Raw genomic sequence first — 27,494 nt, forward strand, 5'->3', positions numbered from 1 at the left:
GTATGCATGTATGTCTATATGTATATACACACCACACATATTTAACTATAAACAGTTTATTTTTTTCATGTAGATAACCTATTTTAAGTTAACGAAGAGCGGGTCCTCCTGACACAGGTTTTATCTTAAACTTACTAGGAGGGCCCTACTACTACAAATTGTGTAAAATTTAGAAACGAAATAAACTATTTTTATTTTTTTATTTATTTTATTTACCTGCCGCTGGTGCGCGTCGTGCGGTGCGGGCGCGGGCACGCGCGGCGCAAAGGCCGTGTGCGAGAAATCGCGACGCACCGGTGTTAGCGGCACCGCTGGGATAGCGGCACTATAATAATATATTACATATTAATAAAAATATTTATAACAATAACAATATCTAACAGTAAAACAACAACATTAACTATATTAATTATTATTCATCTTGATTGTATTATGTGCAAAATAAAAACAGGGAGATTATATAAAAAAAAATCGTCAGAAAGAAATCAAGTCTGTCATTTACGTCGTATCTTTTAGTCAAGTCTGTCATTTAAGTCGTATATTTTAGTCAAGTCTGTCATTTACGTCGTATCTTTTAGTCAAGTCTATCATTCACTACGTATCTTTTAGTCAAGTCTGTAATTTACGTCCTATTTTGTAGTCGAATCTGTCATTCACGCCCTATCTTGTTGTCAAGTCTGTCATTCACACCATATCTGTCAGTCATTAACGCAACATCTTTACGTATAATTTGGACAATTCTCAACAGATCTCAGTCAGTCAGTAAGTCATTACTCACCGGACAGGCGGCTCAGGTAATTGGCTCGCAAAGTCACCAGCTGCATATCGCCGCTCAGCGAGTAAAGCCGTGAGTTTCACCAGTTCCCGCTTCGCCCGCTCGCGTCGCGCTACCATCTCGAGCAGGCTTAAAGCGGTGGCTAACTCGCGACGCAGTTTGAGCATTTTCTCGTATGAGCTCTCGTCGTTTTTCCTGCGGATATGCGATTATTTACATTGGTTATGGAAGGTTGAATTGTCTAGAATGGGTTGTTTCGTTTCTTCGTAGTATCGTATTTTGTAATATACTAGGTGAAAAGTAGCATGTAGCTTCATTTACTATACGTTTATAACATAGAATAGAATATAAGTAATTTTTCTTGGAAACTCATACATTGAAACATTTTCTTTTTTGGCAATTGTTTCATAGTGATAAGATTAAGTAATTCAATGATATAGAATAAACTTTTGTCATTTCTTGTTACTACTACCTGTGAAAAATAGTGCTATAATATTGTATAGGCTCTCGTACAATTACCTGTTTTTTGTTTTGATTGGGTTCGTTGTACTGTTGTACTTGTATAAAGCAATAATAGGCTAAAGCAAAATTTTCCTAGTTGATTGTATATTTTTCGCAATGTTCCTTTACCGAATAAGTTTGCCAAATATGCGTTTCTATATTTTGGCACGCTCTATAATTTGTATATTTCTTTTTCACAAACAAATTATTCGTTATCTTAAACCATTTCTATCACACAGAACCTTCAATAACGTCTACCTACCTATTTTTCCTTGTCTGCATCTTCTCCGTTCGTCTCCTGAACGCAAGGTAGGGGTTATTCGACGACTGTCCGGGCCTGCTCTCCGTCTTAACGGACAATACGAGTGGATGTTGCTGTAACAAATAGTTTACATTTCAACCCCACATTCGAATGTTGACCATTTGTGTTGGCCTGTAGATACTGTAAAGTTCTTTGTTCATAACCCGCATACCAATATCTAGGGTTATAATCGTTTAATATGAGCAGCAATGTTTAATCTGTCTATTCTAGCACATATAACAAATGCGTCATTAAAAAGAGTTACGAGAAAATGTAATACTACGTTGCGAAGTAGAGCTTTCAACGAGCGCTTCTCTAAAGCCTCCCTTGGCAGGCATTCAGACCTCGTATATGGCTTGTGATAAATATTGGCCCTAACTATATAGTATAAAACGTGAAGCAACTTGAAGTTATAAAAATGTGATCTAAAGCTGAAACAGTGATTGCTATTGCACCACAAACATTTCAATCAAGGTAGGAGAATCTGGCACAAGTTAGGTAGGTCACTAAATGCAATCAGTTAAACTACGACAAACGTTAGGTGATTATTTAGGGCTTTATCGCACAGCCCGCGCCTAGTGACCGCCTACAACTCACCGTGGTCAGCCGCTTATTAAGCCAGTAATCATACACGGCGATCACGAGGTCATCCTGCCGCTCCAGGAGAAGCTTGGCCTCGTTGAGCGTGACCACCGTTTGGCCAGAGCTCTTCTCCAGTTTGTCCATCATTTGCTCGAACTTTAGCTCTGAAATGTAACTCTTGTACAGTCCGCGGCATGACTTCTGTATATGCATTCATTCAAACATCGAACTCGAATACAAGAAGATCGGAAAGCGGGACATATTACAAAAGGTTTGGTGCCTTACATTGTATCTAAACTTGAACATTATGTAGAAGTACTTAAGTTTTTTTGAGATACCGCGATACTTATAAATTCCTTACAGAAAAACATTTTCAACGATATTCGTTCACGTACACGTTACCGACAGGTGACCGTATTTGTCAAGGATTACTTCGCCTAAGCTTTGACCTACTTAGGACGAGAGTTTTTCAGATGATTGCGCCTCATTCGAACATGATTAGAATCGTAAGATATTTTGAAAACCAATACCTTTGTAGGGATTGAGGTATAACCGCTCCGTGTAGAGAATTATTAATGATAAATTGCCATATACTTGGAAGCTTAAAAAGCTTCAGAGTATTTTAATCTAATACCAGCTCATGTTTACTTATATCCTTATACAGTTATGTAATACTTCTAGCTATAGCATATCTATATTACTGAGAATACAATCAAATTGCGGATGTACCCACATATCTTGGTACAAAGTTCCAACCAAGTTTATATTGAATCAGCTGTAGTATACAAGTAACTAATGGACGCTCATTGTTTTACGCCATTTCTAAGACAAATCCACTCTCCTTCTAAGTACATTTACCATACTTTTAATCTATACTAATAAAAATATTATAAAGCAGAAGAGTTTGTTTGTTTGAACGCGCTAATATCAGGAACTACTGGTCCGATTTGAAAAATTATTTAGGTGTTAGATAGCCCATTCATCGGGGAAGGCTATAGGCTATATATCATCACGGTAAGACTAACAGGAACAGAGGCACGCGGGTGAAACCGCGGAGCGCAGCTAGTTACTACTATAGCAATAAACAATGAATTACGTTTGTTAAATCCTCGGTTCTGAGTTATCCTCGTGAGCTTATGGGCAAAGTTTGCGTACAATATCGTATGATTAATACATATACGTACTTCACTGAATGGTTGGATCAACGTATTTTGCATGGAATAATTTCGTCTCTGACTTAATGTTTATTTGCTCCATATTACTCGAATCGGTTCAGCGAGTAATGAGTGCTATAATTTGTATACCGTGACAGTTATTATTGTATGTTGAAGTGTATGTGGATACATTATGATTGAAGGTAGTTTTGAACTATCTCTAGAACGTTCTTAATAAGTGACAGTTACTGTTATTATTTTATGTTCAAGTGTATTTGGATACATTATGATAAAAGTTAGTTTTAAATAATTTCTATACTGTCTTAAGTTCGGCTGATACGAAAGGAAGCCACTAAGTTGGTAAATTCGTGTTAGACCTTCGATCCTTTTAAACTTTAAACAGTGGGTGTCGAGCTTCAGAAAGCTTGCTTTTTGAAGCTCTTTCCAGGAAAGTAAAACGCTATTGTTCTTTGTTATCTAACGTAGAAGCAAAATGATTGCAAACGGCAAATTTTTAACATGCTTATGCCAGTCTTGCCTATTTTACCTATAGGTAGGGTAATAAAATCAGACAAAACCTAACCTGATGCAAAGATGAATTTTCAATTCATACTCCAATCAGATCTCTGTGCCATACGAAAATGAAAACCTTAGCAAATCAACTTGGCTCCTTACTATAAGCAATATTACCGATCCTCTCTCTAGAGGACCACAAATAAACTATATTCCAAGTCCAACATAAACCTAGTCCATTATTCTCTCTCAATTATTATCCTTATTGATAAAGTCGTATTAATTTTGTAAGTGGATTGATTTGTATTTCGTAAAGAATTTCGTTGGTGTCTTAATGTACATTTAGTGTAATCAGTCTAACAGACACTAAATACTAGTTTGCCCTTGAGAGTTGAGGTATACACATATGCATATTTTATAAAGTTTTTGTTTTATCATCTTTAGTATGAATTTTGCCTTTATACCGAAAAAATAGGAAGTTCTCAACCCACGTCTTTTTTGTGTTTGCTACCTCATAACATTCGTGTGGGTGGACTGATTTTGATGATTCTTTTTTTAATCATTAAAGTTTGGTCTACTTAGTTCTGACAAATTTAATGCTTTGAATTTGAAAGCTTTTTTAGCACTTTATTGCAAAAAATAATTCTGTAATGGTTCTATAAGATAGTGGAGTTTCTAATAAAGTTATTTTGTTCTTATTCTATTCTTTATTCAATCCTATTCTTTGTAAATTCTCCATCTCTTTTCCTATCGTAACCTCACGTTTCTAATAGTCCAAATTCTATCCTTGCAAACCTCGCCTCACCGGAGAGGTCACCTCAATACCCTCTTTACCCACCTACCTGCTACCAGCTCGCTACAACCTAACCTATGGGTGCGGTAACTCACCTGTCAGCTCTGGATGCCGTTGTTGCTTGAGCCACCGCTCGTCCTCCGAGTCGATGTCGTACTCCGGCGTCTCTTGTTCCTCCCATAGCGCTGTAATAGAAAAACTCTTATAAGTATTTTGAACAAGAATTTTTAAGGTTCACCTGTATGTTTTTAACTAATCGTCACTTTTGGTGTCGATTTTGACACACTTTAATAGGACGAATTTAATTCAAACTTTGTAAACTTATCATGGATCGGTGACAATACAATAATTTCATGAGTTTATCTTATTTTAAACTATATGTATAATACGCACTGCTTTTGCCTAAACGAACATAGGCTCCGACCGGACGTAGCCACGCAAACATATACAAAATTATGAAAATTTAACAAATCGACTGAACCTGGTTGATATATTTTTGTAGGTGTTTAATTTTTTTAAGTTATTATGTAAAATCATTCGAAGACAAATCCAACGAACAAAAAACATGATCATCTATTCAGCCGTTCTTAAGCTACAAGTGGTAACTAACTAACATGACATTCTATAAAATAATACGCATAATATGCATACGTCGAAAGAGACTGAAGATAAAGTTATACCAGTTAATACGGAAAGGGAAATCTCTTTATAAGTTTATCAGGATTCCACGTCTAGATTCCATTACAAGCTTTGGCTCTGATGTAAATTAGACGGCGCTCAGTGAATCCATACTAATATTATAAATGCGAAAGTAACTCTGTCCGTCTGTCTGTTACTCAATCACGCCTAAACTACTGAACCAATTTGCATGAAATTTGGTATGGAGATATTTTGATACCCGAGAAAGGAGAAGGCTAAAAAGGCTACCTTTTATTGCGAAATATGTACCACGGGCGAAGCCGGGGCGGATCTCTAGTTGTTTATAAGTCCATATTATGTCTTTATAAAATTCACATAATGTACAATTTAGTATGTAATCTAAATTGTAAATTCACATAGTAATCACAGCTTTATAATTTAGAGTAAATAATCATCTCTAAACTCCATATAAAACATTAGGATAAGATCAATGAAAATTCGGAGCTCCAATGACTTTCATGACGAACTTTTAACCGTTTACCACCACGTTTTCTACAGATACCCAAACCACCCAAGACGCATCTATCTATCTATCATCGTGATACAATCATACAACTTTCCTCTTACTAACGACCTCTTATACAATACAACACATTAAAACGCACCAATAACCGACGAAGGCCGTACGTAATCAAATAACGAGACGCGTACAGACCGCTTCAGTTCGAAGAAACACTTAGATATGTATCTATTCTGTCTGGAGAGACATAACTGTACTGGGGATGCGGTGTGCATCAGCTGTTCTAATTAGAATTTAAGTCTCCAAAATAAGATCTTTTATACTTTTTCTATTGATGTTAATTGTACGTGCTAGTTACCAAGTCTTTTGAACTTTTGATATGGCAATGATATGGTAATTTTTAAGCCAGGAGCTTGGTACCACTGACCGCGATTTAAAACTGCTTTATCTATAGATAATAATAAACGAAGCAATATATTCTTCTAACCAATGTTTTCTGTATTATTCTAATCGGTAATGGTGACTTTTATCCATATTGTAATATATGAACTATTAATCCACAACATAAATTAAATAGTCTCTACATTAATTTTTAAACAATTTTCCCTCTACACATAAAATTCCAAACATAAATTATTTCCCTTAGTAAAGTAAAATCTAACAAATAAATGAATTACATCTAATCTCCTTTCATCCGCACGCAGCCAAAACCGCTGGCTATAGCGTGTTACGTGACAATTTGACAGCCAATGGATTACGGTCAAAGAAGATGGAGAATTTTCACAAGTTTCCTTAAATAACATATTAGTGAAAATAACGACAGGATATTTCTTCTTATAAAGGAGGCATATTCTATAGATTGACATACCCTTATATTATAAACCAACAAGCCTATATCTTATTCATCAAAGAATATTATATCTTTTTGATAATGTAATTATGGACATTGTGTACTCACAAAAATGTGCTTGTGTTTTTGTTTTAACATTTCAATCTTGATGGCTATCGAGTATCGACATAGCATCATCTGTTAAAAATCACTACACAGTATAAAACAAAGTCGCTTTATCTGTCCCTATGTATCCTTATATCTTTAAAACTACGCAACAAATATTGATGCGTTTTTTTAATAGATAGAGTGATTCAAGAGGAAAGTTTTATTATAAAATTTATGAGGCTTTAGACAAAGCAGGCGAAGCCGCGGGCGGAAAGCTAGTAATTAACAAATACAAAACTACGTTTATCCCACGCGAATCAAGTTGTCATATCTAGAAGAAAAAATGTTTATCATATTTATTTTCCCTACTAAACCTGAGTCGACACTAATTACGACATAACACTGTGGCGTATTATAAAGCATCGATCAAACCATCCTGTAATAGGGCTTATATTCAATGCCAACGTGGATTCAATGCCTCCAACCTCCCGTGGCGAGAGGATCAAGGGGGTGGGGGAGGAGGGGGGAGGTTAGAGCAAATTATACGATAATCTTTTGAGTTTATTGAGCGATGTAGTGAATGTATAGATATATGTACTACTAATCCCACTATCCTACTAATATTATAAATGCGAAAGTTTGTGATGATGTGTGTGTGTTTGTTAATCTTTCACGCAAATTCTACTGAACCGATTACAATGAAATTTTTCACACATATAGAGGGTAACTTGGATTAACACATAGGATAGGTTTTATCCCGGAAATCCCACTGTTTGTGCAATGTTGATCCTGCTTACGTGAACTTTAGTTAATACGGTTACGGATATTAAGTGGATGGATGGTTAAGGTTAATCTTCCCAACTACCGATTAGATTGTACATTTTATAATGTCATTGAGTAATTTAAAATCTTTTTTTTGTTTTATATCATTCAAAATAACTGTTCAATTTAAATTCTATCAGTAAATAGATCTATATTGTATCTTAATTCTTATTACTGTCTATTACTAAAATAATATAAAAACTCGTATTCAGTGTTTTTCAGTATTAGAACATAGCGTACAATGTTTTCGAACGCACTAAGAAAAACGCAAGAATGCTCTACGCCTATTTACACTTAAAGAATTTGACAAAGTGGGGTCAGAATGAGCAATGAGCATTCGCTCGTCTGATGTAAATGCACCGTTACGTGTCTGCACTACACAGCGCACAGCTATAGGTAGGTATAGCGAGCAGTCAGCGGCCGGTATTGATAAAGTGCGAACACGAGGTAAACTCGACACAAATACGACTAATAGTTTCATAACAATGCGCGCTTGTGGCGCACGTGTTTATCGAGCGATGGTGTGCTCAACCTTTCAAATTATTTTGAACTCAAAGGTCGAATGAGAGATTTGATGAAAATAATTATTAGAATTTGTTGTTCAGTATTAATTGCACATGATGGAATCAATTTAAGTACACTAGTAATCCCAACGCAGTCAAAGTATGCGATATTTTGAGCTTTAGATAGCTTTTAGTGTAGTTTTTATTTTGCATTGGATTCAATTTTCAGTGTAGGTTAATGCCACATTTAAAAAAAAAAAACATTAAAAGTTCCAAACAAAAAAGGTCATTTACTTCGATTAAGTTCCAATAATATGTTATGAATTCAAATTACATTTATTTCCAAGCATGTAGTTACAAATTATAGATGTTATGATTACAATATTATATGGCTAATACATTCTACCCATTGATTGACACATTAAATTGAAATAACAATAGTAGATAACCACTAGCATCAAATACACATAATACATCTAAAACTATCCATTCCTACATTCTATGACGCAAACAAATTTCCAACTAGACAGGGGATGAAACTTATCACTGAATACTTGAATAGCAATATCGTGAAACCCACGCAAGCAGAACCGCAGGCGGAAAGTATTACCTGCCCACACATACCTTAGTTCAAAGCATATTACGACACGAGGCATTCGAAATGAAGGCGAGAAGCGAGAATTCACATAGTAGTTTTAAACGATCTGAATAATGTGCTCAAACAAAAATGTGAAGCCCAAAAACGGGTTGAAATTTTAATTAACGTATGAATGAAATCGCTGAGGCCACTTGCCGTGTGTACTTTTGAAGGAGTCTTTGTTACTTTTGAGCTAACTTTTCACTTATTCATATTGTACTTTTATTCCTTTTTACGAACTCGCTGCTAATGAAAGTGGCCAACAATTTTGTTTCAAAAATTTAATTAAACGAGAATACATAACAGTAACTGCTACTAGTGAAACTTTAAAACATCAACAGATTTATTCATAAATACGAAAACATCGCGCTTTGAAAAAGTTAACACAAAGAATTTAATATTAGTCCGTAGTAGATTTGAACCGAAGGTTGTGCATACCTTAAAACATCTTAAATTTATCAGACACTTATTTAAGTTTATCGAACATGAGTATAGCAATAATACTTTTAGTTTTGAGAAGGTAATAATAATAAAGGAGGTACACAATTATCTCTCCGTCATATTATACATGCGAAGTGTTATCATTTGTTAATATTATTTTATAACGATTTTCGAAGTAAAAATTCACGATAGCTTTTTAAAAGTTCAACGACCTTTTTTCAGATTGAAATGCATTTATTCGCAAATGTAAGTAGTAGGTTCATATATTACTTTAGATTGGTATGGTTATAGCAGATAAAAAATACCTACAAACATCCAACAATATTATAAATCTATACTTAACATTATAAAGCTCAGTAACTTCTGTTTTGAAAAATTCTTTCGGTGTTAGATAGCCCATTTATCGAGGAAGGCTATAGGACTAACAAACAAACTCAAACTCAAACATTTATTTAATCAATTAGACTTCTTCGAGAAGCACTTTTGAAACGTCAATACATATTTTTTTACATTTACCACCGAACAGGAGCGGAGCACTGCGGGTAAAACCGCGGGGCACATATTATTAATATATTGCTAACTTTATTGATTTCTAGTTCGAATATTACCTTTCACAGCTTGTTTTTATATGTATCTATAATTAATCTTTCCGCCAATACACAATATACCTAAGACACAATAACATGATAAATAATACGACTAAAAATTTATTCCGCCGTATAAATCCCTGAAAAAGTAAAAGCATTGAAAGAAGCCAAAGCAAGCGACATCAACTTTGGTAATTTAGCGTTTATGAATATAAATTTGTTTTGTTTGTAGGCTCTTTTGTATGGGCTCATTGTTAAAGAGATAGCATTTTTTTAATAGAATGTATAATGTAAGTAATTAACTTAATAAACTACATTTAGACACAAGCCAACTATTTGATAAAAAATATTACTTTTTAACCGACTTCAAAAAAAAGGAGGAGGTTATCAATTCGGCCGGTATGTTTTTTTTTTTTTTTTTATGTTTGTACACCGATTACTCCGTGGTTTCTGAACCGATTTACGTGATTCTTTTTTTGTTCGATGCGGGATGGTGTCGAATTGGTCCCATAAAAATTTTATTCGGATAGGCCCAGTAGTTTTTATTTTATGAGCATTTTTGTCTGTATTTGTAAATGTTGCAAGTGAATCTGAATATTCATTTACCGCAAAAATATTATACACATGTATTTCACACCATATGGCATAACCTCACTTAAATATATCGTCTATATTCAAATTTACATCCAAAAATACAGACGAAAGCTCTAACATATTAAGACCATTAAAAGATTCGAACAATTTAATCCTACACTTGATATCCCATAGATCTCTCATTCATGCAACGGTCGTCAAACGTGACCAAACCACCTCCTAGACCGTTGCGAACCACGACCGGTCCAGCAGGATTCTTATAAAAAACATTTACCGGCGTCTTGCGGTTCCCGGTTCGCACGGTGCTATTGTTTCTATTCAATATTAAATACTAGAGGTCCGCCCCTGCTTCGCCCGTGGTACATATTTCGCAATAAAAGGTAGCCTATGTCCTTTCTCGGGTATCAAAATATCTCCATACCAAATTTCATGCTAATTGGTTCAGTAGTTTAGGCGTGATTAAGTAACAGACAGACAGACAGAGTTACTTTCGCATTTATAATATTATATAGTATGGATTACGGGCAATATTCACAATGGGCAGCGTTGGGCAAGTAGATGCAATCACGATAGTGTAGAGCCGAAATGTCTATGACCGGCCGTCATTGTAGATGTTTATTCATAATCGCCGTAACGGCGGCAAACATCGACGATAATTTGTTGGGCCAACGCTGCACATAGTGTAGAGGGCCCATAAAATTGCTCACAATATTGTATTTGATGGTTATGAGGTGTGGCGTTATCGTCTATGGTAATCTGAGCCATTTCCATGTAGAACTAGTTGAAAGCTGCGACGTTACTTGCGCGGTAGCCGGGTAAAAACTAAAAGGTAGCTTATGTTCTAATGCATATCTATCTGAGTACCAAACATCAGCTGCTTTTGCGTGAAACAATAAAAAACATGTACCTATCAATGCTTGCTTTGCTTGTAGTAGATTTTCGTCCAAAGCAGTGCAGCCTTTCGAGGCTAATACAATATATTCGAAGTGTGAATTATTCAAACAGATATCCTACAATTAGTGAAAACGTAAACGAGGTAACAATAAGCTAGTTTTTATACATTCTTAATTTATTAAACCACATGTATGTTACATAATCGAACTTAAGGCGTTACCCGGCAATTTCGACTATGTTCAACCTCTATAAATTCTGGTACAACATAAAGCACAATACCGAAAAAAATATATAAAATAGGATGGTCTTTGATCTTTAATTGCTCGCGAGGACTTTTTTCCAAAGTTAATAGATTTCTAGAAAAAAAATGTGCCGTGGTCATCGATTTTTCCGCAAATACTCTATAAACTTCGTAACCAGCTGACTTAGAGCTCTGAAAATTTTATGTTTAATAAATTATCAGTTACACAACAGTCCCTGACGAGGATATTTTGTTTCACTGATTAGTATCTTTTTAAATACAAAATGCGAGGAAAAAAGAAGGTGCAGCGGGAGAGGTTTGAGATCCGTCAAGTATCCTCAAGGTTATTAGCGCATGTAAAAGCCTTAATAATAAACAATTAATGCTGATACATAATCGAATGTCCAATTCTATCCATCATCGTCAAGATTTTACACAAGAAAAACTAAAACCTGAAAGCTGTGCAGTTTACTGATTTTGTAGCTAGATGGCGCTAGGCACAATATTCGGAAATGTTTTATTTATAACTTTTGGTGATATCAGCTAATCTGCTGGCCTGGCTTGGGGATTTTAATTTTATTAGTGACTAGCTGTTCCTCCAACTAGCCTACGGACAGTATGTGGATTAAAAAATCTTTTAACGGATATTAAGCACGATTTATAATTCATTATTTAATATTTTATTCATGTGTGCGCGTGACCGTTCGAATTAGTGCTCCAAACCGCGCCGCGAGAAATAAAATATGTAATGAATAAAACGCAAAAAATTATGTTGTTTTGTTCCCTTAATAAACACCAATCAGTGGATTCAAGAGGGTCAACCTTTAACCGTATGATCATCAGGTAGTAGAATATATCTCAAACGTCCTGTTAAATCTATACTAATATTATAAAGCTCAAGAGTTTGTTTGTTTGAACGCGCTACTCTCAGGAACTACTGGTCCGATTTGAAAAATTCTTTCGGTATTGCATAGCCCATTTATCGAGGTAGGCTATAGGTTATATATCATCAAGCTAAGACCAACAGGAGCAGAGCAATGCGGGTGAAACCGCGGGAAACAGCTAATTTACTATAACAACCAAATAAACGCACCATGTCACTATCACACTCAACTAAAACAACTGAATCATCTCCATAGAATCTCAAGTGAAACCCATTCATTATATTATTGCAGATGCATTTCACATCTGTTTCACTGATAGCTTCAACTTAAGTGGCAACACGGTAATCAGCCTTCTGTTACGTGCCAAGAGATTTAATTTCATTTTGCTGAGGCTCACCTACTTCTATAGTCTATTATTTGTTAAGAAGAAATAGACCTATAGTTGGAAAATAATTTTAACTTTCCGCGCGCGTTGTTACAACGCTCTCGAAAAACACGCTAGGTACCCATTTATGAAAGCAGAATGAAAATCATTGCAGCATTTTTTTTAGATTATCGCGAACAGACAGAAAGACAGATGCGACGGAGGACTGTTTTATAATAATAAATTAGTGATTGAATTTAGTTAGAAATAATCGTGGTAAAATGAATAACGAAAACATAAATTTTACGACGATTTATTACAAGCAATGGAAGAAAATCGATCAAATAGCTTATACTTTACATTCTTCTTGCTATTCTGAACATTACTACACACAAAAATCCCTGAAACAAAACAAAATTTAGTTTCCGTAATTATTTTCCAGCCTCGGCCTTGATTTGATCCCTTTTCCCTTATACCATTTAGCCGAACGTCTATATGTATCATTCTATAATCCCTTTGGGTGGAACCGTCCAAATAGAGCGCAATCAACATTTTGCCCTGGTTTTCTTTCTAGTTCATTAATTTTATAATTGCTGTTTTGAAATTAATTTGCTCGCTTCTTTTATTTTTAGCTCGTTTTGTTTTATTCCATTTAATTTGTGTCTCTATAATAATATTATATCCTGTTGTCCTCATAACTGAACCGTTTATTTTATTTTTAATAGATTCTAAAAAGAAATTAAATTACATTTTGTGATCGTCGTTTTGTTTTTTGAAGTCTTTAACAGTAAGAAACGGTTTGTCATGAAAAGAAAAAGAAGATTATAACATATTTTTAGACAGTATAATGTACGTAATTGCTTTAAATAAAAACAGAATAGTACCAACGAATTCTTGAGCTATTTAACCCTAAAATAATTTAATATCTCCTACCAACCTGCCGTTTCGTCTGCGGTTAAAGGGAATTCTAGTTCCGCGAAATTTCATTTAATATAAGCGTTGGAGGTTTATAAAATTTCATCTAGACGCTTCCACTCTTGGTGGAATTGAAAGTTTGATTTTCATTTTATAACTAGAGCGAGCCTCGTTTAAGCCCCTGGTTTTTCTGACTCTAGGTATTCAGGGTTTATCTATACTTATTATAATATAAAAGCTGGAGATTTTGTTTGTTTGTTTGAACACTCTTATCTCAGGAAATACTAGATCGATTTCAAAAATTATTTCATCTTTGGATATACAGTACGTGATGTCTGAGTTCTATAGCTATATAATGTACCATTAGTAGCTAGTTTTAAATACGTAAAATTCTGTTCGTAAACCCGCCGTCTTAAACATCTCTTCTATAATTCGTTATATTCAATAATCATACACTAAGTCTATGAATAAACTATTCAGAGTCATCTAGAGTCTATTTTATATCAAACTTTACTCCAGAATAATTGCACATCATAAATTATGGAACGGAGAAGCCTGCTCAACTTTTCCTATAGAATAACGTTACTTGCCAACGTTTTTTCTTTAGGCAAAGAAATTCATCTTTATCAGAACCTTTCAGTTATTTACGCTCCGGAAGGGACCAAATTCAGGTCGTTCTCACATATTATTATAGATATTTAGTCCTTTAGTTTACTGCTCAATTACTGCATTATAATATAGCAGTGATAAAAAGACCTACCACTATCTTTCATACATATTAAACACTAGCTGTGCCTCGCGGTTTCACCCGCGTGGCTCACCGTTGGTCTGATATAATAATATAGCCTATAGCCTTCCTCGATGAATGGGCTATCTTACACCGAAAGAATTTTTGAAATCGAACCAGTAGTTCCCGAGATTAGCGCGTTCAAACAAACAAACTCTTCAGCTTTATAATATTAAGTTTATTTAAACTTTATAAGTATAGATTCCAATTCGTCCAGTCTTAAAGTCTCTTAAAATTTTGTGAATAGGTAAATAATTCTACAGCTAATATAAATAACTTCACGCAAAAATACCAAAGGTTATACATTTAAATGGTCTCCACGCTTATTTCTATATTTGGAAGCATTCCAAGACAGTTACGGATAGAGTATTTGCCAGACAGTAGGTAGGTAGGTACCTACTCGAGAAAAAACCTCCAAATTGAAACTTTCTGTAGATACTTGAGAAGAAAAAAACACCAAATTGAAGAGGTAAAGCTTGCTATACTTACACAAAAATACTAACTACTCGACTGCACTTCACTTGAGGCACACCCCGGACACTCCATACAAAATGATCGTTTTGACAGTCACACTGTAGAGACTGCAAATGTGTGTGTTAACGCTTTATGGTTGGCACATTTGTGACTAGCGTAAAAAAAAATTCACGTTTTTTTGATGAAATACATCCGTAAACAGCACAATATCTAACCATTTTCTACGAAAAACGATAATCACAAATCCAAAATAATAAAATTACTTTAAGTCAATTTGATTAATGTTGTCAATCTTCGTTGCGTATCGTCCTTGCAGAAAAATATGGCCCATTTTATGTCTGATCGCGCGGGGGTGAGGTAAGTTTAATTTTGGCGGGAGGCGGAGAGTGTCCGTTCTGTAGCGTTTAGCTACTATTATGTATTCTGTGCTTGAGGTTAGATAAGGCAGCAAAAAATTAAGATATTTGGTCATTTAAACTGTCTCATTTTAACTGAGAGTCAGTATTGAAGACGCAAATAATTGAAATTTATTAAAAATGTATGTTGTGGTAAGAAATAAAAATTATTATTTATTAATAATTGTTTTTAAATATTTACCGATACGGAAGACACGGGATGGACTTCTGAAACTCACACTATAACGAGATTAACATATAAATAAACTAGGTTCGCCCGCTTTGTCTGAAACCCAATAAATGATATACTAAAACATTCCTCGATCATTCCTCTATCTATTAAAAAAACCTCATCAAAATCAGTTGCGTAGTTTCTAGATTAAAGCAGTCTTTGTTTCATACTATGTAGTGATAGTGAAGCCAAAACATCATTCAAATCAAGAATGACACACGTGTTGAAGAACTCGAGAGGCTCGTCGCATAATCTGATAACAGAGTGGATTGAGAGTTGAGACAAGGGGCTATATGATACATTACCATTAAATTAAAAACGAATGCGAATCGTGTGCTCCATTTTGACTGATTTTCTTGGAAATATTATCGTATAAAGATTCTAAAGAGCGTCGACGGATTGGCGTGAACAAAATGGCCAACGTGAATTTGATATGATTTGCCACACGTAATAGCAGGAATGAAATAACTTTATCAGCCATTTTATTCAGAGCCTAGGCTGTTTATTAAACTTCGCCGTTTGATATTCAGCGGTATAACATTGGTTGCGAATTATACATTATATAAAACCGACATTATCTCTCACCGTTCTCCACAAGGGGTCTCCATACTCCGCGATTAAGAGTCAAAACAATTGTATTCTGAGTCACGAGCGGACGCGTGCACTCATACCGACCGTGTAGTATAATTTGATAATATAATCAATTTATGTACTTACAATATGACCTGAATGATCTTTGTAATTGATATAACTATGTCTGAAATTTCAATAATTGGGATGAGTATGCGTCGGTGTGTATCGATTGGCCGTAATTATCATACCTATGTGAAGTCGAAATGTTACAGTGTAGGTTTTTAATTGCCTTTTCTTTCTGAATACATTCTGAGCTCAGAAATTAATTCATAATCTTTTAATGAAAGGGAAAGATTTAAGGTTCTCCCACTGTCAAAAACTTTAACGATTTCTATAGGTATGTGAAAATAGCTGCCTCATTCGTGGTTGTAGAGAAAAGCGCATATGATTAAAATTACAGTAATTTTTACAATCAGATGCATCAATGCTGCATGCATTGCTGCTATGGCTAATTATTAATTAACTAATTATATTGTTATAGTGGTGTTTATTTCTATGTTTGTCTTTCTTTCGCGTCGCAACGGAGCGTTCGTAACGTATGGTACGATTTCTGTATCGGAAGATAGTTAGGAAGCTTTTACTTTTAGAGCTTTTACGATAATACTTCTTATTCCGATGTCTTTTCCTTTAAACACGCGAACCAAACCGCGGGTAAATGCTAGTTCTCAAAACGAGCCAGCCTTATTTGCATCACAGCCAAGTTTACATAATATTCCCAACCTTCGAGTTTGAACTCGCGAAATGCCATTTGAAACATATATATAGAATTTGTGACTTCCTATGAAATCGTCCACGTGTCGTCGTCGCAGAGATTCCGCAGTCGTCACGGATCCGTCGCGTCTCTCGACGCATGTAAATATAGCACTTAAAAATGTAATGTTTCATTGTAGGCAAAGATATGCTATATTAAACACATGAGCCCTGTTTAATTGATTAATAAGATGATTGTGCTTCAAGCATAAACCTTTAAAAACCTTTTACTACAAATAGTAGAATAAAAGAAGTTTTAAAACGTTGAAAATTGAAATACATATCATGTCAAATTTTTATTTACGATTAATTGCAATTTTGTCGCAAATATTTTTGATTTTGTATCAAAAAATTGGTGACAAATGTAACCTTATTATTTTTACCTATGAATCAATAACCATTTAACAGCTTACTCCTCCAATAAACCTGCGGTATATAGTTATACAATAAAATAATTGAAACCTACATTAGCTCCTAAACTACATCGCAAATAAGTCTTCAAGCAGATGGTAGGTACCTACAACATGTGCGTTTGCACCCCGTACTGTAATTACACTTTACATTGCACATGCGCTTCCTGCATGTTGTTTAGTGGTATGCGCACGCGGCTCCGGATGAAAAGCCATGTGCTTTGCAGACTGTTAATTAACTTTGGTCTAAATTTTCATGAAGGTCCGTCTAGGCCAGTGGAAATTAACATTAAATTCGCAAAGCACGATGTAGTGCTGCATTTTTGGTATGTTGTTTGGATCAGTCATCAGTTAGGGTGATGTAAATCCCAATTTGCAACTTCGAAAAAGTTGTGCTGCTACATCACCCTAACTGATCCAAACAACATACCAAAAATGCAGCACTACATCGTGCTTTGCGAATTTAGGGTTTTTTAGTGTCGATTTCTACTGGCTTAGTCTAACTGTTCAAGCGTATAAGAGTAACAAACAAACATTCATCCGTACATCTCAAACGTAGAATTATATTACATACCTATCTAATCGGAACGGAATAAAACGGAAGCCTGTCTTTTAGTTTAACTTTTTTGGTCACCTTTAAATAATTGCAAAAATAAATTAATAATTTTCCTATTTAGATGAATATGTCTTTTCCATCAATACATATTTACATAAGCAGTACTAAACTATATCAAGTATCAAGCAGCTATATTGCACGCCTCATAAGCGAAGCGTTGAGGTGGGTACTACTGTCACTTCGCGCAAAACATCTGATTTTTCAAACTTAAAATGTCTTTATGTATCATACATTGCACTTGTAAGATAATACATACATACACATATTAAGAAAAAACACTATTTTTAACGTTCATGATATTTTTGATGTCATTTTTGTTATTTAAACTAGTTAAAAAACAGTTTAAAAAAGTTCTGTCTTGGACGTCCGTGTGTCTGTATGTGCGGATCCTTTTTCTTGTTAACACGATAGCGACCGAAATACTTTACTAATCGAGTCTTTTTTTTTCTCTTACGCTTGAGTATGCTCAGGAATAGAACCCTTTCATTTTTCAGGGTCTGATTCGATGTGGTTTAATTGTTATTAAATAAACAAAAATAATAATTAATAAATATTTATTAAAAAAAAATTATGAGGCGTGCACTTTTGGATTTTCCAAATTTTTAATTTTTTTAATTTACAGTGAAATAAATTAACCAACCATTTCTAAAATTATTACATTTTTAATACACCCACATACATCTGAAAAGTACCAGCTAATTTCGTCATCAGCCCTTTAATAATGTACTCATAAAATATTAAATACATCGCAAATGAACTCAATTACGAATTTAATTTACTTCGTAAATATAAACATGCGTTACAAGAAATTATATTTATTTTTAATACATTTCGCAAATAGGTACTTTTACATCGTTCGTCGAGTTTATAAAACGTGTTTTCAGTGAAAACAGTTATTGCCTTAATAAGTGCAAAGTGTATGTGATAATTATTTTTCAAGCTAAATTCGTAAGTAGTTAAGTAGGTAATGAAAACGCGAAAGTACAAATTATGATTATACTCGTCAGTGATGTAGCTTATGTACCAGAATAACCCATAGTATCAAAATAGGCAGTTACGTAACTTATGTACCGGAAATTTGCCCGTGGGCTCGTCTGCGGGTGAAACCGCGCGACACAGCTAGCAATAAAAGCTTGTGGGAATGATAGAAGAATGGATGTTTGTTAGTTGTTACTTTTTCACACGAAAACAACAATATATGTACATTATTAATATATGTACGTGTATCTATCTATACATATTATAAGATACAATAACATGTTAATTATATTCTGTAATAAATTAAATTTGAAAATGAATTTGAATTCGCTGAAATACGCCGAAGGTTGTTGAAAATATCGGAACATAATCAAGCCAAGCGAAGCGTTACTAACGAATAACGAGCGCCGGTAAAACCAGTATAGTTTTAATAAAATTATGAAGTAGGAAAAAACCCTAGAATAACCTTTTTTACAGTTTACCTACTTGCTGACCCAACGAACGTTGTCAGTTGTCACAGTATTAATATTATTGCACGCCTCATAAGCGAAGCGTTGAGGTGGGTACTACTGTCACTTCGCGCAAAACATCTGATTTTTCAAACTTAAAATGTCTTTATGTATCATACATTGCACTTGTAAGATAATACATACACACACATATTAAGAAAAAACACTATTTTTAACGTTCATGATATTTTTGATGTCATTTTTGTTATTTAAACTAGTTAAAAAACAGTTTAAAAAAGTTCTGTCTTGGACGTCCGTGTGTCTGTATGTGCGGATCCTTTTTCTTGTTAACACGATAGCGACCGAAATACTTTACTAATCGAGTCTTTTTTTTTCTCTTACGCTTGAGTATGCTCAGGAATAGAACCCTTTCATTTTTCAGGGTCTGATTCGATGTGGTTTAATTGTTATTAAATAAACAAAAATAATAATTAATAAATATTTATTAAAAAAAAATTATGAGGCGTGCACTTTTGGATTTTCCAAATTATTGTAATATACTGTGACGTTGTTGTTCCTTGCTCTTATCACATAGGGGTATGAAAAAGATATAGGTCGATTTACAGACCTACCCAATATACACAAAACATTTCATGGGAATCGGTCGAGCCATTTTTTTCCGGTATTGTACCGGACCCCGGTTTTTTTCTCGGTTATCATACACATATTGATGCTAATCACTAAATATAATAAAACAAAGTTCTCCGCCGCGTGTGCCTGTTCGAAATTATTAATAACTAGCTTACCGCCCGCGGCTTCGCCCGCTTTGTCTAAAACCTAATAAATTATATATGTATATACTAAAACCTTCCTCTTGAATCCCTCTACCTATCAAAAAAACCGCATCAAAATCCGTTGCGAGTTTTAAAGATTTAAGCATACAAAGAAACATAGGGACAGAAAAGGCGACTTTGTTTTATACTATGCAATGATTCTCAAAAACCGATTTTCATACGTTTTCCATCAATGGATAAAGTAGTTCTTGAGGAAGGCATAAGTAAGTATCAATAAGTTTAAGTTTTAGACAACGCAGGCGAAGCTACGGGAGGAAAGCATTATAATAATTACAAATACGTAATACATAAGGGTATATTAGTCCCGATAAGTCATAAGAATCACTACCAACTTCGCTTCCTTATTACTCTTTCCACGTTAATTGGCATACACAAACGAAAATCCACCTTACACCATCTATAAATAAAGTTCCAAATTGCATGCATCTATAGTAATATCTTTTTAAATCACCTGAAAATCGACCCTACACATCATATTAATAAGACCTCAAATCGTATGCTTCTATCGTCAGAGCTGTATCAATAAGTTGAAGATCAACTCTACATGACATAGTTATAAGGTCCCAAATCGTATATTTCTATCTAAACAGCTGTTTCAATCAGCTGTAGGGTCACAGTGGAGACTGTACGTTGACTCATGCCCACACAATTAGATTGAGTAAGGTTTAATGAAGCGTAATTTCTTGACTCAACAATTACTGTCCTGTGAGATAAGCCAACGTATGTCATATATGTTAGAGTAATTTTAGTATTTCGAACTTAAATAATTAAATATTAATAACGAAAGGGTTTCACAGTAGAATAATAAACAACGTTAAAAGTAGAGATATTTCGCTCGATGCTAATTTAATACATTAGTAAAACTGTTTAAACTAGCATACTGCTTCGACGATATACAGGGTGGAAATTTCCTATGGTCCCTGGATGGAAATAAATTAAGCACTAAAGTAGTTTTCCTCCAAGGCTTTTAAACAATTTCAACCCTGTATATCTTCGTATAATATCTTATAATTATGTAATGTATTGTGTAGTTACTTCACCATATTCCCTCTGTCTATGTATATTATTATTATCTGTACAATGCAGATTAATCGTATGTTTCGACATGTGCAATGCATCTGACACATTGTTATGGCCCCATGACCTTTCTATACTACGTGATAACTGATACTACATAGTATAAAGTGTTTCCACTTTACGAATATGTACGGAAATTTCTAATACTACACCAAGGAAAGTAGTGGAGTACAATTTATGTAAAAAAACGTGATAAATGATTAATGAACGTAAGAACTAAATACCAAGCAAAATGCTTTTTAATACGGTTTTATTAGCTTAATCTGTATGTTTGTATGTAACGGATATCTTTCGAGTAGATTTTGACCGCTACACGGTAAGCTTTAAACCGAACCTTGTACACTTATAAAATATCGGTGCACAATCAAGTATTTTTGTTTGTTTGTTTGTTTGATCGGTGTCAATACAATCATTTCATGAGTTAATCATATATAAGGGTGCTTTTTCAGTTTTAAAGTATATTTATTTCAATTAGTTGTCTACATTTATTAAAAAAAAACACACCTACACATAAACCGGACATCTCCTTAAACAAACTTATTCGTTGCGATATATAAGAGCGAAAACTGCGCACTTATGTAATACCCTACATGTAATTTTTATTTATATTCACATGATAAGGTCGAAAACCTTTATCACAAAAAGCACTGTATTACAAAATAATGAGCGACGGTTGGTGAACGGTAATTTAATTTCGTCAAATTAACAATCGAATAAATAACTCGATATTTTATTTCTTTGAAACTTGAAATACGATGTTGAGACAATTTTCAATCATATTTCATTGTATAAGGTAAAACTTTAATATTTTAGCCTAATAATTATTATCGTTGTAAAGAAAATATCTTTAACTATAGAGTCCGAGCTTTTTCAATAAAAATCTTGATGAAATTAACTACATATTAGACTATCTCTATAGATAGATATTATATATGCCTATACACACTGAAATTAAAATCTAATACCAATCAACCACCAATCCGACATATCTTAGTCAACAAATAAGTATCTAAGTTACAATTTTTTTTTTATAATTGTTTGAAAATTTTGCCTTAATTTTGGTGAACTGTACTACACACATGCAAGCTTACAACGGAATAAAATCCACGTTTTGCTGCGAAGATAAGACTCGGAGAAAGATAAGCAGCTCTCACGGAATAAGACCGCGAGCGGAGAGCTTCAGGCGTATCCGAAATAATCTTACAAATGTGAAAAATATACTCTTTACAGAGAAATACTTTTCGTATGGAAATCGAATTTCATACTATAACTTCAATCAAAATTTCAAGCGAATAAGCAAAATTTATCAAGTTTGTTGGAGAAATTTTATAAAATTGGTCCTTATTATCGATACAATAAAATTAAACGGATTAATATTAAACGATTTTAATCATTCCATTTCCGGAATGGCTTTAAATTTTTGGATATCTTTATTAAGTGTACCATTAAGTTGCATTCCAAAATTCCACCCTTAATATCTTAGATAAATCTATTATTAAAAAATATGTATAGGTATGCCTATTTGTACTCAAACTTACTAAAAAACACAATAGAATATAAAAACCCAAACTCACGTTGCATGTGTATGTGTTGTTTCGGCATCTTGTAGTCCGGCGGGTAGCATCGCTCGTAGAACTCTATATCGGACACGGGACATACTTCCGGCGTTGGTATGATCAGTCCCGTGCCAGATATCGCCCGCTGCAGGTGGTGCTCCTGTGGACGGAAATGGTACATGTTGTAGTACAAGTAGGTAGTAATGTACCAGATTTGGCCCATTGCAAGAAGTGCTCTTGTGGACAGAAATGGTACACTTTGTAGGATATTTGGACAGTAGCAAACAATTGATTGGAGTAAATAGATGTGGTGACTTTAGGTTATAGATATGAATAAATGAAAATACTTTATTTGCACCAAAAACAAGGAAACAATACGAAAAAAACACATACAAACAAACACGTACAAAAAGGCGGCCTTATCGCTAAAGCAGCGATCTCTTCCAGGCAACCTATACATAGTAGCATGTTTTCAATACCTAAAGGTACTAGAATGACGAATATTTATTGTAAATAATTAATTAAGAACATAAATTATACTATATAAGCAATTAGTATTTTCACTATTTTAATTAAAAGACAGATACGGAAAGTAATAAATCTTAAATTTCTTCATATTTTAGATAATGACAGTAAAAACATTTACGAGATTAAAAATAAACTTATTATGTTACGTAGTTTTATATAAACACACTTAAATACATATAAATTAGTCATCAAAACCACTAATGTGCCATAATGTTTATCACCATTAATTAATAATACATTTTACTGTTAAATAATGAATTAAAGTTTTCAAAATACCTACTACTTGAATTACTGTTCTATTTGAAATGTTCAACTTTTACCATAATCTCAAAATTAATTGCTCTATTAAACCATTACGAAAATTATATCTCAATTACAACACTTTTGATTTGATAAACAACCTTATTCTCAACGTCATAAGACACAAAATTGTTTACAACAATAATTATAATACCATTATACAATTAAACAAATATAAAACAAAATTCAACAATAAACAAATCCCTAAAATTATAGCTACAATAATAAAATTACAATTGCCATTGGATTGACAACCTTAATTCTAAACAAATACGACACAAAATTGTTTCCACCATTTACGATATGACTGATCCCCCACAGAGGGAGGCTGTGTAGTTGTACACAATGGGCAGCGTTGGGCGAGTAGAAGCAATAACGAATCACGATTGTGTAGACTGTAGAGGACCTAAATGTCTATGATCGGCCGTCATTGTAGATGTTTATTCACGACGCGGTTGGCGCAGTGGTAATGTAACTGCCTACTGAGCCGACGGTCCCGGGTTCGATCCCCGGTCAGGGCAAATATTTGTGTGATGAACTCAATTATTTGTTCTTGGGTCTGGGTGTTATTATCTATATATGTATTTATTAAATACTAGCTTTCCGCCTGCGGCTTCGCCCGCGTTTTCAAAAAAAAACCCGCATAGTTCCCGTTCCCGTGGGATTTCCGGGATAAAACCTAGCCTATGTCACTCAGAAATGATGTAGCTTTCCAACAGTGAAAGAATTTTTCAAATCTGCCAAGTAGTTTCGGAGCCTATTCAATTCATACAAACAAACAAACAAACAAAAAATCAAACCTTTCCTCTTTATAATATTTGTATAGATTATATTTATCGTCGCCTAGTACCCTCAACACAAGCCTTAATTGAGCTTACTGTGGGACTAGGTCGATTTGTGTAATAATGTCCTATAATATTTATTTAATATTTATTTATAATGGCGGCAAACATCGACGAACATTTGTTGGGCCAACACTGCCGATTGTGAAGTGGGCCCAATATATTGCGCTTTATACTATTAACTATCAAATTCCAAACAAGATTGCCAGACATCGTATATACAAACATAAAACATGTCTAATTAAAAATCCAGGCATCGACCGCGTTCCCAGAATTGGATTTTATTTACTTTATCGAAGCTGATATGAATTCATTTTTAAATTTATATAAAACGTACGTACACTGAAATCGTTTCGGCGTTTATGAATATAAATTTTAAAATGAAAGGTTATTTTCTCGTTTGAGATAAAATTTATTTGAGTAAAGGGATGATTTAACGAATAATATTTTGTTATTGAATATGGCGTACTTTTTTGTTTATTTATTTTGATGAGCTAAACAAAATAATGTTTCGTATAGATTACCTTAGTTGGTAGATAGTAGGTACCTACTCAATATTCAAATATCTATAACTTGGTCCCAATCTAATATTATACAACAGAGAGGTGTTAACACTAAACCCCTACTTGTTACAATAAGTATATTGTAATAATAATCGACTAAGGGCCGATTTTTCAATCCTTGGTTAAAATTTATCCGTCCAATACTTAAAGTATTACACGAACATTTTAAAATGTCACCTGTAAACTGTCAAATACGGACAATTAGAATACGTTTTTGAAATGGTAGTTTAATACGTTATTCGATGAATAAGTTTTAACCAACGATTGAAAAATCAGCCCTTATTGTACATATCTTACTATAAACAAATCAATACACCAAGGGCATTTTTTATTTATACTTAAGCAGGTATTCAAAATAGTTCTAAACGTAAACATCATTTACATAAGTAGTAAACAGTAAACATTTAACTTCCTAATCTACCCTCATACGATTTTAAAGTCTCCCCATTGAGAACATTTTGAAAACTTTCTAATTACTTTCGTCACCTTCAGGCTCATTAAATCATTATAATACTTAAAACTAGTTAAAAACTATATCATGGTGTCAGTTACACAACCATCCTAGTACCTATCTACCTACCGACATTAGTGCTGTTCCCACGATGCAAAGTACGATAAATATTCCGTAACGTTACGTCACTATGAGCCATAAGCTTAGCAGTTAGCAGGGAATTGAAATGACGCAATAGATTTGAATAAAACTATAAACACTATCGGTCAAGTATATTGATTTAATAAATCTGTAACATAAACAAAGCATCAAGTAGTTCCCTAACATGTGCAGATGCAGTCATCAAATTAAAACATTTATTTGTAACTAGCTTTCCGCCAGCGGCTTCACCCGCGTTTTCATAGTTCCCGTTCCTGTGGTATTTCCGGGATAAATCCTTCATATGTGTTAATCCATTTTACCCTCTATATGTGTGCTAAATTTCATTGTAATCGGTTCAGTAGTATTTGCGTGAAAGAGTAACAAACATACACATACATACATCCATCCTCACACACTTTCGCATTTATAATATTATTAGGATAGGATAGGATAGGGACCCAGAAATCGAATAGAACCATAATTACTCGCGATCGATATACTTCTAGTCGTGCACAGTCAACACATAATTTAAACATTTTATACCTTATAGTAAAGTATCACTTTATCCAACTGTATCTTAACAAATAAACAAGATAAAAAGTAAAACAACTAAAACCCAACTACGACAAAAAACGACGCTGAAAAAGTATAAAACAAAAGTTAAATTGATGAACTAATAAAGAAGCTATGAACGAAAAGATGTGAATTATATGCAATCAGCCCATGAATACAGGTAAAGTCACAAGAAAATGCTAGTAATATATATATATTCAAAATGTGCAAGTAAAAAGCTTTCAAATAATACCAAACACGGCATATTTATCTTAACTTTATTTTTTTACTCTGTATGTTTTGTCCGCTAGAGGGCGCCACATTAGATTTTGTGAAACCCCATATAGCCTATAACCAGCGGACAATTAAGACGCTTCTAATGATATGTCATTTGTCGAATTCTGATAAGTAGTTTAGAAGTTACGAGGGAACAGATGAACATACATACATACATACATACATACATACATACATACATACATACATACAACACAATACTGGAAAAACATCATTGGAGCAGACGTTCGTCCTGAAACGCTAATAGCAGCGATGCTCTCATCTAAGCAAACATGGGAAGCAACAAGTAACTTCGCAACAGAGGTATTAAAAGACCTACGAAGCAAGGAGCAGATGCGAAAAGCTGTGGCGTAATACCTAAATAAGAGGAAGAGCAGCAATGCTATACGTCCCCCCGTGAAGTAAAGCCTAACGGCCATCCCGCGGGGATACGGACTGGAGAAAGAGGGTTGTTTTAGTCGGTATGGACCATGAGACCATGATCGAGACCGACATACCAGGTCACAGATCTAGACCTGAGATACTCAACGGTATTTTTTCCCTCTATAATAAAAAAAAAAAAAAAAAAACATACATACATACATAGCCTGTCAAAATCATAACCCTCCTTTTGCTTTGCCGTAGTCGGGTAATAAATCGGGTCGCACAGTTCAGTAGCCCTGCGGTCAGTGCTGGAAACTAGGTCATAGCCACCTAGGCTTCAATAACGCTCTCTTAATCATTTTCGTTAATATCCAAGAGTGCATTAGTGGTTTTAATTTATCCTAGAAACTAGGTTTTATCCATACTAATATTATAAATGCGAAAGTAACTCTGTCTGTCTGTTACTCAATCACGCCTAAACTACTGAACCAATTTGCATGAAATTTGGTATGGAGATATTTTGATACCCGAGAAAGGACATAGGCTACCTTTTATTGCGAAATATGTACCACGGGCGAAGCCGGGGCGGACCTCTAGTAAAAATATATTTCATAAATCAACAAAATATATTTTTTGTGGTTCTACTTTC

The 27,494-nt window shown here is 34.2% G+C and overlaps 1 protein-coding gene across 2 annotated transcripts in view; it reads right to left on the reverse strand.

Moving 5' to 3' along the window:
- E(Pc) (Enhancer of Polycomb) overlaps positions 1-27,494 on the reverse strand; it is an 89,406-nt gene that overhangs the window by 11,046 nt on the left and 50,866 nt on the right. Inside the window, exons 2-7 of one of the 2 annotated variants that reach the window (XM_090117486.1) lie at positions 22,827-22,968; positions 4,715-4,804; positions 2,175-2,323; positions 1,539-1,651; positions 779-970; positions 217-325 (exon numbers count right to left, since the gene is read on the reverse strand). In XM_090117486.1, coding sequence (XP_089973612.1) covers positions 217-325; positions 779-970; positions 1,539-1,651; positions 2,175-2,323; positions 4,715-4,804; positions 22,827-22,968 — 795 coding nt within the window. Of the gene's footprint in view, positions 1-216; positions 326-778; positions 971-1,538; positions 1,652-2,174; positions 2,324-4,714; positions 4,805-22,826; positions 22,969-27,494 lie in introns of those variants that run through there. The other variant, XM_090117487.1, reaches the window with a different exon arrangement.

Source organism: Colias eurytheme, chromosome 28 (genome assembly GCF_061535395.1).
Source record: "Colias eurytheme isolate Ceu_HAF_F1 chromosome 28, ilColEury1 Martin Lab GWU primary, whole genome shotgun sequence".
In the NCBI taxonomy this organism is placed as follows: Eukaryota; Metazoa; Arthropoda; class Insecta; order Lepidoptera; family Pieridae; genus Colias; species Colias eurytheme.